General features: G+C 44.1%; 1 protein-coding gene across 1 annotated transcript in view; it reads left to right on the forward strand.

The window, feature by feature from the left end:
* The window catches only part of shisa6 (shisa family member 6), a 53792-nt gene that overhangs the window by 31753 nt on the left and 5629 nt on the right, over nt 1-16410 (forward strand). Inside the window, exons 4-6 of the mRNA XM_068754643.1 lie at nt 2029-2067; nt 14506-14568; nt 15829-15849. Coding sequence (XP_068610744.1) covers nt 2029-2067; nt 14506-14568; nt 15829-15849 — 123 coding nt within the window. The remainder of the gene's footprint in view (nt 1-2028; nt 2068-14505; nt 14569-15828; nt 15850-16410) is intronic.

A 16410-nucleotide genomic window follows, 5' to 3' on the forward strand; every position in this document is an offset into this window, starting at 1 on the left:
GCAGCTCCTCTTAACAGTGTCTCCGCTCCACGACATGAAACTCCTGCTGCAACACACTTGACATCTTTGCATGGTAATGCAGCAGAATGAGATGACTGTTGGGGGGGGGGGGGGGGGTCTTTCTGCAGCATCTCACAGGCTTCTGTTGACGACAACACTGCACACATCACAAATATACTGTGGGGTTGGGAGAAATATAAATAACGCTGGGGCTTCAAACACTCTGAGCTGCTTTGGTTCTGGTTCTGATGTCAGGGTTGCTGACAGACGAACTAACTGCTACTGCAACTACTGATTCTCTAAGACTACAGTTCAGGTCACGGGGATAGACGTGCAGCATCCTCCGAACCCGCCACAGGGCACCGTACATGGGCCAAAAAGGACGAGGGGGGTGACGGGGTGCGTCCTCGAGAGCACACACACATCACTATCACAACCTTGCATTACATGTGTGATGGATTGATCAAGCCATCGGTAGGTTATTGACTCGCCTAATGCTTGAGGTCATCTCGAGGATCTCTCAAGTCGCACTGCAGAACAGTAGAAATGTTGAGAATCTAATGTCAGGTGTCTTTTCTGTTCCTCTGAGGGGCAATCAGTCCAGATTTCACTGCCAATCAGGTCAAAGCAAATTTAGTAAATGGATGGATGGTTGGACGGGTGGATGGATGGATGGATGGATGGATGGATGGATGGGTGGATGGATGGACGGATGGATGGGTGGATGGATGGACTATTAATAAATATGTTTGCTGCACATTATAAATTCAGAAACAGGTCAAGACAACAAGCTACAATCATGCTTAGTGATTAATCGTATATATTACTCATTTTTGAAAATTAATATTGTTTTATTTATCAAAATGTTACATAAAATTAAAAGGAGAATAAACTCCAGGAGTTTTGCAAATAAAGATCTCAATTCTACCCTCTGGTTCCCAACCGGAGTCCCAACAAACTGAGCCGCTGCCAAGGGGGAATCGTGAAGCAGCAAACATGGAAGAATAAAATGATCACAGAAAAACATAGAAAAAGACGTGTAATACTTTGACATACGAGTATAATTCATTCTAGGGCCGAGCTCCTAACTCAAATCACTCGTATGTCGAGGTACTACTGTACATCGAAACAAAGAACCACAATCAGGATGAAGCATGACTATCGATGAGTATTTACAAAGCAGCAATAACTGTGGCTAGAATGGTAATAAATACATGATAATACCTCACTCACTACCAGGCAGGTATTATAGGTTGTTATAATCAGGAGATTATATATGGCAGGATGCTCGGATGTTATTCCACACAGAGTACCGACAAGCTACTGCTTCTACCGTTTTGTGTACTTGAGTATTTTAAAACAGAGACTTTCTGTTTGCGTATTTCTCTCACATGGGATTATATGCAAATGTCCCGCTGCGCTCTGTACTCCGATATGGTAAGTCTGCTTCCTGCTCATCAGCGCAGCAGCAGCAGCACTCCCGCCTCTTATCATCGTAAAGGTTCCACTGGTCTGAGGGCTTCAGGTTAGAAGTTGTGCTGCTATCGCTTAGAGCCAGGGAACGCATGCCTGTAGTCGCTGCACTGTGTGGGAGGCGACGAGGAGCTGATGGCAAATCAATAGTGATGGATCAAAGTGCTGCATGGCTGGAGCCCTGCGGTGTCAGGGAGCTGCAGCAGTGGCCACTTTCCTTCTCATTATCCTCTCCCTTCTCCTCCTGCACCAATTCTCCTTTTTCATTATGAAAATCCAAAAATGACTTTGTGTTCTCGTGTGTGTGTGTGTGTGTGTGTGTGTGTGTGTGCGCGGGGCGGAGGTGACTTCATGCTCTGTGTGTGTTTCCACGCGTCAATAAAGATCTCACTCATATATGAAGTTTTGGGCTGTTTTCTCGCGGAGCATCAGAGACTGGCGTTCGCTGCTTTTCCATTTCATCACTGCTGCTTCACGTGAACTGCATTTTTGTGATGTTTTACTACGACTGAAGTGGAATATTCTAATGAATCACCACTTGGTTCTGTGTTCTAGGAGAAAAACATTGGCCGGTCCGCTCCCAGAGTCACCATGGTAGGGATGGCTGTTCTTTCTTGAAGGGTCAAAGTTGCCTCTAACCACCTGCTTTGTCTTATGAACCTGTCATTGATTAATAATGATAATCACAAGTAACAGCTGGTTCCTGATCAGTGTTTGGAGGCACCTTATACCTGAAGCATTGATTGTAGTGCCGTGCCTCACCACTGTCTATAACTAACATGCATTTCCCAATTGATATTTAGCTCTGTGTGTGTGTGTGTGTGAAGTCCAGTCTGTGCGTACTGGTTCTAGTGGTTCTAGGGGTGGAACGGTACATGCCATTCATGTTGTGGTTAACAACTCAATAATACTCTTGTGACTGTTCGTGTTCTGTATGTATTGTAGAAATATGTGTTTACCTGATGTTAGCATGCTAGCCAGCTATCTCCAGCCCATTCGCCCCCGTAATACCATTTTGCCCTTCTAGAGGTCATAGTCCAGTTGGTCCTTGTAGTTTCAGTCTTTGTAGTTTCGGGTGAAGGATGTTTTCTGTTCGCATTTTAGACAAACAAGTAAACAAAACATCTGGAATGTTTTCTGTTTTGGAATCTGTTTTTACGTGCTACACTGAAACGTCCAACTCATTATGCATTCCCTCATTCATATGTCAATGTAAAAACATATATGAATCAAATAAGATTAAAAATGTCTTTCTCCTTTGTCTCTCCACAATAACTACTGATATATCCCAATAAAGCTGCAAAGAGAAAAATGTGACTGAATTACTGCTTTACGCCGTTTATTTTTATTTTACTGATGATTCCCGAATCTCCGTTGGTTCTCAGCGTCTCAGTCTGAGTCTGTGGCCGGTTCCAGTCCAGGAAGCTGAGCAGCATGTAGTGCCAATGCTAAATGAGCCAATTAGATGTCCTCAGCCAAATTTATCTACAGATGAAGAAGTGTGCACAGTTTTCCATTTACTCTGCTAATTTACCGCCATGACCTTCAAAGTCTACTCAGAGGAGCTTCTAGCCTGCAATGAGCAAACACATTAGACGTACGGTACGCTATCGTGCCTTCCTGTTTCTGTTCCCAGAAATATTAACAAATTAACATTTCAAATGTCCGTCCAGCATTTTCTGTTGCTGAAAGGTTGCAGCACAGCAACGGCAATAGTCAATGATTAAAGAGTCGTTTTGTGGCTCTGATCCACCTGACTTCTGAACAATAGTGCTCTTAGCCGTTATGATCTATGAATCCTGGGGCTAATCCAGCCAGCATGGCCAGAAACGGGACTTTGGCTCTTAATGTCAGAAAGGAAGTAGTAAGAAATCCCAACAGAGACCTGAACAGAACAGCATTTCATACCGTTACACCCCTGGGTTGTCCCGTTCAGTCAGTGATGTGGTCCTGTGGGCTCGCTTACAAGGAAACATTATGAAGAGGAGGTTCTAACGTCAAACTCAATATTTTGATCTGAAAACTTCAATTTAAGATTACAACAAAACAATAAAAACCATGGACTGTTGATTCGGCTGATCTGCGAGTTTGACACATGCACATTAAAGTCTGAATGGTCCATTCTGGGTGCAGTTTGGTAGAGTTTGGGCCTGATTGCCAACAAGCCGAACCAAACTGGGACAGACTGTATGTCAATAAGCCTCATGATGTTTGCTGCAGCTGGCCCACATTTTGTTTCTCATTGTGTCGTGCACTAAAATCAGACTGCTCTCATCCCACTGTGTTCTAATTGCTGCCTTTTGAACTGTATGTTTTGAAGTGTTGCTGAAAGTTCTTTCTGTGTCGTCCACTTGCCTGACGTCCGTGTCCTAACCTCTTTGGTGTTCGTGGTCGTCGACTGTTCGTCTCAGTGGAGAGGAGGGCTGGTCTATAAAGGCATGGATAAAGGCAGTTTTGATGATGTTACTTCTTTTATTTTAAGAAGACATCAGATAAATCTGTGCTTATCCTTGCTTCAGATATACGGACCCTCCTCTTCCTCCTCTTCCTCGCCCTCCGCCTCCTCTCAAAGGATGTCTGCTTTTCAACAGCCCTCAAATGGAGTCGGTTGGTATGCCAATCAACTGTCTGGAGAAATGGCTGTTTTGTGAGAGTGTTATTCTTAAAATGTGAAAATGCTGTTACACTTTCTGATTTCCAGGATGGGTTATTTCCTTCAGCCCCCCCCCCCCCCCCCCCCCCGAGTCGCCTCTGCTCTGCGGAGGCAGCGTAGAATGAAACCAGGCCAGATCTGTAGCAACATCAAGAAGTACTACTTCAATAAAATGGATCTCTTATTGCCTTTTAACACCCGGTCACAATAGTCCGCAGCGGGTTCGCCGGCTATCGCATTTCAAAATGACCTGGATATAGAGTCCACCTGACTCCGCGTCTGTCCCCGTCTCTGCTGGGACTATCATAAGGCATTTGTCAAGCTGCACAGACAGAGCCGGGTCAGGTAACTGCTTGGCCTTTGGAGTCGTGGGGGTGATTGTGAGTTATGAGATAAAGAGTGATACTTACTGGAAGCACGAACAGACACAACTGGGTCGAACGAACGGCAGAACCTCCCGCTGTTTGCCGCACATTAATCAAAGCTACATGATGTGTGTGGCTATCTGACCATTTCTAGTGAATTCCAGCTAATTCAGAGTCGCTTTTATTGGACTCCACTTACAAGCATTTAGATTAACAGGCAGCAGCTCTTTGGGAACATTTTGTGTTATAGATGAGTTGCACAGCAATAAAAAGCACATCAAGCGACCCTGAACCTGAAACGAAAAGCCCAGTGGCTCGGCAGTGTTGCCATTATTGAGCACTTTGATTTAGATTTTAATGTTTCAGTGCTTGTTAATGGTTTGCAGCTTCATACATCTTTCATTTCTGCTGCTGTCCACTGATGCTCAGTGTAACATTTTCTTTTTTAAACTCTTTTGTGACAAACAGCAGTAGATATCACTTTAAATGCAATGATTATTTTATGCGCACACAGTCGGAGTTTGTTAAAGATCATTGCGTTTGTATGATGTGAATGTGAAACGAGGCCGAGGTGGGAAAACGGTGGATTGATGAAAGCGACGGGAAAAGACAGCAAGCCCATTGTGAATTGGAAATCGAAATGTCTCAAACATCAAAGATTGGTTGCTTTTAAATTTGAAAGACATTTTGTTGCATTGATTTGACAACATCCTGCCAGAAAATGATCATCACAAGCTGTTTATTTCAAAGCCTTTAGATTAAATGCGTCACAGTACACTGTAAAACCCGGCAAGCTGAAAATACTCAGAATTTGAACTGTAACTGATTACTTGAGAATATTTACGTAATATACATATATTTCTAAGTAAACCAATAAATTAAAACAATTTATTTTCTACCAACTTAATTTCCTCATTTATTTGTATTTTTAATTTTAATGTCTCTAAACTTTAAATATCACAATTCTGATATTCTTCATTTCTGACGATGAATTGATTGATTGGATCTCCTCTCTTGTCTACCTGCAACTCACATAGAGAACTATGCTGCAGGACAGAAGGGGGGGACGGGGGGGATGACGACAAAGAGGGGAGGTGTCAGAAGACACAGCTGGTCCACATGTTCTTAATATTCATTATGTGTTTGCTGGCAGATCAGTGACGGAGTCGCCCTTTACAGGCTTCAGCAATCTACTGTCAGATGACTTCAGGATCATAGAGTCAGAATATCTTCACAATATGAGTAACTGTTCACCAACGATACATAGAAGCCACGCTCAAATCGCTTTTGTACTGCAGAAATATGTAAATGCAGTAACTGAAGTACTATCTTGCTTGTATCAGGGAGTCCCATCATCTCCACGATCCACCTGTAAAGATCTTCTACACCTTCTAAACTGATCCCAATGCATTATAATTTAGTTTCATCTAAAGGCCAACTGGAAACGTTTAGGAGTGCATGTTGAATATGTTCACTGCTGAATGCAGAATATCTCCACCAGCGTTTTAACCCAAACACAGGCAACAGGAAGTGATGTAAAAGTCTTCATCGCCACACTCTCCTTCACTCGTCTTGTTTGTGGGGTTTAACCAGCATTCATTAGAGCAAGAAAACATTAATGTCATTAATTTATCCACATCCACAGGGCTTCAATATTTAAAACTAAAAAAGCACAGACCTCCACCAAGCAGCTCACTCCCCTCCTAACTGGATCTACACCATCCACATGGTGATCTGGATCAGCATCAGAAGGTTCTAGATTGTTCTTGGTATCTTTAGACACCAACCATGTGAATCAGAGTTGAGTTTAACTTATTTTTGAATCAGTAAATGGGTTGTTATGTTAATATTTAATATTTTTTTCCTAACGTCATTCTGGATCCAATCCAGATGAAATGGTGAGATAGAGACCCCCCCCCTACATGACTGTGTCAAATTCCATAAACATTGGTCAATAATCAAACGAGATATTGAGGAACACATTTTGAATCTCCATTGACTGCAAAGTTAGGGAAATTTCAAACTGATCCAGAATCCAGGATCTCTTCTGGATCATCACCAAAATGTAATCATCTGTTCCTGGTAACATTCACAGCATTTCCTCAAAATCTCCTCAAGATCCGTCCAGAACATTTTGAGTTATCTTGCAAACGGACAGACGGACAAACACATGGAGGCGATTACGTAAAGGCAACAATGAAGAGATACATTTCTATTTAGTGTCCATTGTGTGTTTGGCATCAGGAGGCGTTGAGTTGGACGGATAACGTCATGGAGATGAACGTCCGAACTGTTACTCTCATCCAATACAGAGGCCTGAATTGCTGCGCGTGTGAGAGAAACCCCACAGTTGTTGCCTGCCATGCTGCAGCAATATAAAGGGGGTTAAGCTGCTTTGCTTTGCTGTTTTGGTGTTTCTTTGATTTACGACAGCAAATTGAACGCTTCATCAAATAAATAGGGCCCGTCTTAGATCCATAGAAGGGATGCGCAGCATCATGACAGCATATGTGCGTTTGAGTTGAAGCTGGCGCTGTGGGAGACACAACTCGTGGGTGGAGCTGCTCGCCTTCCTCGTCTGAAAGACGTGCGCGTGACCCAACGACATGAAGCGGTTCAAAGATTTAATCAAAGGACTGTTACGGGAGTTTGAGCAACGCTGTCAGGTTTCCTTTATCATGGCATATCATGGTTAACACTAACAGTGTATTTCTATGTGAGTTGTGTACTTATATATTGTTGTAATTAGATATTAGTAGTGTAACTATATGTAAGTTGTGTATTTATATTTTTAATATTTATGTTCCCTACATTAGTGTGTTTATATGTTGTGTGAATATTTATACATATATTTGACATGTTGATTGTAAAGAGCAAAAGGTTATACAGAATTTGCCACAAGATTAATCTCTCTCTCTCTCTCTGGGCACCATCTCCCTCTTTCTTTCTCTACATCCATCCATCCATCCATCTGTCTCTCTCGCTCTCTCTCTACACCCATCCATCCATCCATCCATCTATATCTCTCTCTCTCTCTCTACATCCATCCATCCATCCTGCAGTGTGACTCATGGACACATTCTATCGGTATCTCTGGCCCGGTTCCCTGACTTTGACAGACCACAGATCCTTGTGAAAGTGTTTTCTCTGTGATGAGCATCAATGAGACAAAGCGCCGCTCACAGCTCGCGCACATGAGCGACCTCTTGACACGGTATTATGTGACGCCTGATGTTGGTGCACTGGTGAAAGCTGAAAGACGCCAGGTTTCAGGAGTAAACTCAACAGTGGAGACTTTAAAAAAGCGAACTGTGTGATTACCCGTTTGTGGAAACTGTTCATGCATTCACAGCTTTTATTTCTCCATCAATAAATAGTGCAGCGTCCTACAGGGAGTGAGTCAAGCCTCTGGAACAGCGGTGACCTCGGTTTTCAGGGTGTGGCATGTTGCTGTAATGCAGGATTGAGATGTGGAAATGACAAATTAGGTTTTTGACACCTAGAAGAGTTTCGATTTTGTTCAGCTGTGACTCTCGGCTTGTGTTCTTGAAATTGCACCAATTTTGTCCTCAGAATTTTTCGACTAATTTGAAGTGCTTTTTAGAATGGATTATTAGTGATGGCTTGCATGCACAGTTTCAGAATGCACTTGCACAATGTTGGACCAAACTAAAGCAAAGGAGGAAATGTGAAGTTGTCATTACTTTGAAGTGGATTTAACATCTCTGGCCCCCTCCAGAATGGATTTTCCACCATGAGGCCCCTGAGCTAAAATTAGTTTGACACAATTGTTCCTCAGAAAAATTGATCAACATAAAATTAAAAAATTAATAGTTAACAGCACTAAATAGCTAATCGCTTGTTGACTCATCAGCTGGTTTTGATTCTTGTGCCCATATTTCTCATGCAATCAGAGCGAATGAGGATACATTTGATTTTGCCAATGTTGCAACACACACACATACACATGCCTACACATCTACACACACACACACACACACACGCACACACACACACACCCACACACACATACACACACACACACACAGTCTCGTTAAAGTTGCCCATCATGTCTTTCTGTAATTTCTGGCAGCACATATCGCCGTTTTACAGCTAGACTAGTGAGGCGAGTGAAAGCTGCTGCATTGGGATTATGAGATCAGAACGGAACTCCTGCCCCCACCGTCTGAAACGGGTGAACAGACATCCCAAAACATTCTGCAGGCTGGAATCACAAATTCTGAATCAGCAAGACTTGACTGGATTCGGATTTCACAGACAAAAATGAAGGGAAAACGCTGACCAAAAAATATAACGTACTGATGTATTAAGTGTTTTGGAGTGCAGCCAAACCTTCATGAATAATTGAAAACATATTAGAGAAGACAAGCTGCTGCTGAACAAAAGAAAATTCGAATGAGGGAATGCTTTAATTAAATCTTCAATTAGTCTACATTAATTATTGGCCAAATAGTTTTTCTTACTCGTCGAACACCTGAAGATATTCTGAGCAATGACATTTTTTTAGGTTACAATTAGTAAAACTAATGGTGAAATATTGGCCTGCTGTTGATTTGCTTTCATTTGTCTGCTCCACATACTCAGCTAAATATTGCACTGATGCTTTAAACCAGAATGTGTTTGTGGCCCAGTGGAAACACTTGAAGAGCGATTTAATGGCTGTAAACCAGTTAACGGTGGTTCACTGTTCATGCAGAGGTAAACTGGGAAATAAATGATGGCATCTCTTATTTCTATCTTCATCTTTCTACTTTGGCGCCGCATCAGCTGACATGACTGATGAAGTTTCATTTTAACCCCCCCCCCCCCCCTTTGGATGGAATTACAAAACACACTCAGAGAGAGATTCCCGTCTTCCGGGTGTTTGAGTCATTTCCATGTGAATGTTTGACACAAGCAGTATTTCATTTTTACCTACACTATAGTTTTGACACTCATTGTCAGTCTGCATTCCCAGTGCTTATTCAAATTTAATGTTTCATGTATTTATTTTGGACCAGATTGAAATGCAATATTGCAGAAAAGGCTGTATTGGATATCGATGATGATGATGATGAGCTTCTGAGGCGCCGTATCTTTTGTTTCAGTCGTGATGCTTAGATGCGATCTCGTTAACCGTCTGAGATTTCAAATCCATAAATACCCAAAATCACATCAAAAAGAAGAAGCAAAGATCCTTATTTTGAATCCATATATTGTTGTTCGGTGAAGAATAAGCAGTGGCAGCGTTAGAAGTGCTATAAATGTGTTATGGCGGTGCTGTAATTGGGTCAGCGCTAAGCCTCCTGCTGTGCTAGTGAACTCCATGCGAAGGTGAGAGCTCGTTCCTCCAGGTGCCCAAAGCTTTGTCCCCTACAAACAGAGCCAAAGGTTGCTATTGTGGCAGTTAACATTTAGCGATTAAATGTGAACCCTCCTTGTCAGTTGTTAAATGTCAGGCCCGCAGTGGCCTCCCCGTTCCTTCCGTTCCTCGGGCGTCCCTGCCCGCCTCCGGCAGGACAGGGACGCGGGTAGAGCCAGCGGGACAGAGACGTCCACATTTATAGCCGTCACACACATGAACAATGCAGCCTGAGTCCGCCATCAACAGCACCTCCACCTCCTCCGGGCCTTCCATCACGCCGGTGGCTCCACTTGGCCGGGCTAATGGGACGGCAGGGGCCGCTGGCTTTATAGAGGGACCTCATGAAGAGAGCGGAGCGAGGAGCCGAGGCTGGCTATAATAGATTAGATGGGTGGGGGGCTCTGATCACCGGGACATCTCCCTGTATCTCGCCCTCTTTTTTCAGACTTTTTCTTCTCTTATTGAGTTTCGTAGAAGTCAATTAATTCTCTTTTGTCTAATCCTGCAGACAAACAAACAAACAAACAAGAAAACAAATCAATGAAAATGAATGAAAAAAGCAGAAACTGTAACAAATGATGTTATGATACACACACACTCACACACACACACACACACACTGGAGATCTTGATGCGGCTCATCATTTGTTAGAGATATTTAGAGATCAATGCTGTGATGGTTTCCAAGACACCACTTAGCTTGCGACCGCGATCAATTGTGCAAATGCGTGGTTGACCTTGGCGCCGGGGTTCAAGGTGTTCCGCGGTGGCCTCAGCAGGCCGTTTCCTGCCTCCCTTGTGTGCTGTCTGTGAATGTGATCTTTGGAAATGTGACGTGATACAAAATGCTATGGCAAATGTCAGATTACTGCGTCACTTACACGCCGTCCGGATGCTATTACACAGACTCTATTCTCCAGACGCTGGTTAAACGTGAAGGTAAATTTGATGCGAGTCATTTTCTGGAGTGCATCCAGCCACCCATCGATCATCTTGCACTATGAGGCTGACTCGCTCTCTAAATCTGACTGACACCATCTGACAAACGGAGCGTTAATAAAATACCATTACGCAAATCAGACCGGGGCGCTGTTAATCCCACATCTGGAGAGAGTTTCGGTCGTAAATAATCAACCAACTTTATCATTCCACAGCAGAACAGGCTTTGCATCTATTTTAAAATGTCAATTTAAGGAGGTGAAAGTAATAAGAATTGGACAGCAGTGTATCCGGGGGGTCTAAGTCCCCTCTGTAAGCTCCCCTCATCAATGAGAAACAGCTTTCTGCAGCCGCTTCATGCCACGCGGGTGTGCGGAGGTGATTTCTGCAATGTCAGCTCAAAGAGGCAAGCAGAAAGACGGTGATGTGGGGTGTTCAGCGCCGATAAGAAGCCTCACAGCTCCGGGAGGCTGATGGGAGGGGCGCCTGTGCTTGGAGTCTTTCTTGAATATGGCTAATTGGGCCCCACATTACGGAGGGGTCGCTGTACAGATTTTAATGAGCCTCACTGCTCCGTTCGGGTCAGCCCGTGTCTCCCCACCCTCAGAACAGGCTTTCAGTTAGAAACACCAGACGGGTGAAAAAGATTCTTAGAGATCAAGAACATTTGGATGATATTGATCCATGTTTTCTAGTGGAAGGCAAGTCAGACCTACAGCAATGGCGATAATGAAAGGTCGGAGACATGTCTGCAACAGTTCATGGAGTATCCAGCGTTTTGTCACAGTTTGCAGATTCTTATGACGTCAGATGTTTTATTTCTGTATTCGGACTGAAGCCCCTCATCACATGGAGCTTCAGTCCATTTAGAGGAGGCAGAAGTTCAGAACTGCATACTTCAAATACTCACTGATATACTATGATGGTTTTGACATGTCCAGAGGAGAGACAGGGACCATATCGGTAGAAGGATGCTGAGGATGGAGCTGCCAGGGAACAGGACTAGAGGACGACCCAGGAGAAGATACATGGACGTAGTGAGGGAGGACATGAGAGTGGCTGGTGTTGGGGAGGACGATGCAAAGGACAGGACTAGAGGACGACCCAGGAGAAGAGACATGGACGTAGTGAGAGAGGACATGAGAGTGGCTGGTGTTGGGGAGGACGATGCAAAGGACAGGACTAGAGGACGACCCAGGAGAAGATACATGGACGTAGTGAGGGAGGACATGAGAGTGGCTGGTGTTGGAGAGGACGATGCAAAGGACAGGACTAGAGGACGACCCAGGAGAAGAGACATGGACGTAGTGAGGGAGGACATGAGAGTGGCTGGTGTTGGGGAGGACGATGCAAAGGACAGGGTGATGTGGAGAAGGTTGAGTTGCTGTGGCGACTCCTCACGGGACAAGGAGACAGTACACTAGTAGTATTAGTATTAGTATTAGTAGTAGTAGAAGAATAAAAAATAAATAATGATTAAATGATATCAAATCACAATTTTTTCAAATGTATCTTTTCTTTTCTAGACCATGCTGCTAATGAATAGACTACAAAATATATTAATTCCTACAATATGCATTGCATTTTTTTTTTTTACTTTGGCCTTATATTTTCACCAGTGTCTGTCCACTCGACATCATCAGACGCTGGGGCTGTGACTCCGTGCTAGAAGCATCCTCCCCTCATTAGTTGGTCTGGTCGACATGCTAAAGTGTCCCCGGGCCAGATACTGAACCCAAACTGCCCCCCGTTGCTGCTCCATTAGTGTGTGAGTGATGCTGCTAATGGTCACTGGTCCTAATGAGCAGCTGGTTGCTTCCCTGACGCGATTGTTAGCATGACTGGTTGAATGCTAACTTTCCCGAGGAGAACCCACAATATGTGTGGTTCTCCATGTCACAATGAAACCAAGGTCTTTCCTGTAGGATCAATGTATTCTTAAATGAATGTGTCATAACGGTAACACATCTATCTACCTCCTCCTTTCACACAAACTCATGCATGTACACACACACACCCACACACACACACGCATGGTCTTAAACACTGCTGAGAAAAGCTGCCATTCATCAACTTTCCCGAAGCGCCTCCTCGGTGCCGTGCCCGGCCGATCTATGTACCGCTGCGTCATGGCAACTGTCTGCCACAGCACTGCTGCAGGAGGATGGTTGGATGGTTGAATGGTTGGATGAAGCTGTTGTGTCGCGTTAGGCTTGAACATGAAAGCGTCTCAGCTTTCAACACGGGCGACTGATCTCACCGATCACAGAAGAGATGTTCGGCGACGGAGGGTGGAGGAGTGAGCGCTAATGTTTTCATGAAGTTTAATGTGGCTGAGACTTCTCAAATGACTAACATTTAAGAAAGGGTCACAAAATGTTGTTGGTGAAAATAGAAACATATCTAGAAACAGGTTGTCTTATCGCGGTGAAACACAAGACGGGAGCACAAAGACAAAAAACAAATGGACTGGCTTTCATGTGAATGTGACTAAAGATGCGACAGTTGAATTCCAATGTACCCAAAACAATGCTTAAACGACCAACGCTAAAAGGTTCTCACTTGTTCTTTATTGTTTTGTAAAAAAGAAAAGAAAATCACAAACACAAACACAATGGCTCATTTAGATAAGAAATATTAACTCATGTAACTTTAAAATAATTTCCCAGCAGAATTAAATGTTTATTGTCATGACTTTGCTGTGGCTGGGTTGAGATGCTAGAACAGCATGACTGGAATCACGGGAAGATCACGCTTTGTCTTGAGAAGCCTGGTTTTGTTGCGAACATCTCAGAAGCCTCTCCTGAAGTCAGAACACGCACTTTATCATTGCAGATGAGCAGCAGTCTGGAAGGTTGCCGAGGCCATCTCAGGATTCCGTGTCCTTGAGCACGATGCAAATTCTGTTGTCCATTCAAATAGTGAGTGCAATAGTGACCCCCACCCCCAGCAGGAACTGCTGCACAAAGACGAGTCAACACAATAGCCCCCCCCCCCCCCCCGATCTCCGAGTCAGGCCATTGCCGCTTTGCTTTCAGTATCCAAATATTCCGTCTTTTGTAACTGGTGTAGAGAAGAAAGTGGGTTTGAATGTGAGTTGAAGAACGTGTGCAGGTTTGGTTAACAGGAAAACCACTTTGTGTGTTTCTGTAGGACACGTTGGTTGACGCAATTCTCGGCTGCAGGTTTTTTTATGTTCCATTTTCGTTTTATCACGTCATCGGCGTGAATTTCACCACACTTGAGGCGACGGCGATGACGTCACCGATGAACGTATTCTCTTTCCTCTGAAGTAATCCCAATAACTTGTAGCTCTGTGTTTCAGGACAGGATGTGATGAATATTGAGCACAGCCCTGGTTTCTGCCTTTGCCCCCCCCCGTGTATAAGAGCTTGTGGATTCTGTTTGATGCCAACACATTTTGCGCTGAGGTTACAGAGGACTCCACCCACTGTTTCAGATCTCATCTCTCTTTGTGTTCAGTGCCTTCATTTGAAATTAAAGGGATAGTTCACTCTCTGCATGGATTTGCCAGTAGTAATTCCTGACTGGTGATGGTTATTTGAACCAATCCCGGCTATTTATCACGCATTTCCCATGATGTCACCACGTGAGAGAATGTGGTGCCTTATCTCTTTGGTCATCACCCTTGCTCTACTAACTGTAGTCATGGACATTGAACCAATCTGTCATTGCTCTTGTCATTGCAGGTACCCATCAGCACAACTATAGCCATGTGGCTCTATGTAGCCCTACATGCACACCTCCCAATGGTAAGAAAGCCTGTCAGGAGAGCTGAATATTCGAGTTCATCTCAGTTCAGAATCAGAGACGGCGCCTGGAACTGGGTATTCACTTTAATATAGTGCTTTACGTAGGTAAATGGAAACGCTCTTGACACGGCCCCCCTTTCAATTCGCTTCACCATTAATCCACGGCGTTATTGAACACGAGCTTTTTTTTCGCACTAATGTCACATCCCATGCTGGAGAACATTTTTCTGAGCCGCACTCACTCTGTCAATCTGTGTAAAGTGAATACAATCGGTTGAGAATCGTTTCGCTGCTCTGTTGAGGTCATCCTGTCTTCAGGTCGGTCGTCCTTGCTGCCATTCTGAGAACAGAGTTTACTGCCGTAACGCCAGGTTCCCTGCGAGGAGCATCTCCGGGAACCGGTTCTTATTGCTGATGTGACGCGCTCCTTAGGTCAAATAGGCCTGCAAATAGGCTGCATGGGGGAGGCTGGAGAGAGAAAAGGGAAGAAAGGAGGCCACAAGCTGCATCCTTCATCTGTTCAATCACTCACTTATTTTCTTTTGATTGGAATTCTGCTGCATGAAGATGCTGATCACAGACCCCCCCATGAAGAATATTAACATCCAGGCCTCGGGACACAGATGATTAAAAACACAAAGGCAACGATAGTGTTAAAAGGGAAATACAATAAAACACGGAAGACAAAAAGAAACATTCTGGTTGATGCTGCGAATGTGATGAGCAATGAAAATCCACATGCATTCATTTACTTGCTTTACTGATCGAACGCCGTCGCAGGATCATTTGGCTTTACTGGCATCACAGATGACGACGTTTACTTCCACCATTAATTCCCTTCATCAACGCGATTGCTCCCAAATCTGGGATCAATACCTTATCCTGAGGCGCACACCGCTCTGGGTAAACACATACAGCTACCAGTTGTTTGTCTTCTGTGTGGACAGATGAACCCTTGTCCATAGTAGGAGACACAAGAAATATAAAAATACATTAAAAAGGGAGAATGACGAAATGGTCTCTGTGAAATTTAGTCGATTAGAGAACAAAGTATTTGTACAGAAAGGTAAAATACACGGTGCATCTCACCAGGCACGGCCGAGAGAAGAGGCCGGTGTGTGTTCTGTAGCATGAACACGATGCGTACCAGGTAACAGGACGGACACCCATAGTGTCTCCTCATGCTGAATCTGGAGGAGGTTTTGTCTTTCTCACAATCAACATGTTCTGAACTATGTGTTTTTCACTTGGGTTTGGTAGCTCACCGGTCACTGAGGCGTGGTAAGTCCTATTCAGTGTCAACCCTTCATTATTCCCATACGCCACACCACCCTTACGTCTGTGTCGTCCCTTCTTTTACTGACGCTGCTGCTTTCAGACCTGATTTGAATAGAATTTGCTAAACAGAAGGCACTGACTGCGATGCGCTGGCGACATGTCTGGGGTGTACACCACCTCTTGCCCGTAGAGAGCTGGGATATGCTCCAGCAACACCCATGACCTGCTCGGTGGGGTGGATAAAGCGGCTGGATGGATGGCACCAGCTGTTTGAACACTTGGAGCATTAAAGTCGTAGAATCCTTCTGACCCATCTAAGTATGTGATATTGCTGTACAGGACCAAACGTCATGTGATAAAATATGGATTAATTCTTCGCTCATTTTCTTACTGTCAACAATTCTTGTCATCATCATTAACAAAAACACATCTTTCTCTCAATCCTCAATTTTTTCCGTTTGTGCCTCTCAGGTCTGAAGGCATGGGTATTTATTTTTTAAATACACGTCCTTAATTTGTTTCCTTTCATTGCCTGAAACAGCCGCTCACTGCGCGGCCGTTTAC

The sequence above is a fragment of the Brachionichthys hirsutus genome, chromosome 21 (genome assembly GCF_040956055.1).
Source record: "Brachionichthys hirsutus isolate HB-005 chromosome 21, CSIRO-AGI_Bhir_v1, whole genome shotgun sequence".
Lineage (NCBI taxonomy): Eukaryota > Metazoa > Chordata > Actinopteri > Lophiiformes > Brachionichthyidae > Brachionichthys > Brachionichthys hirsutus.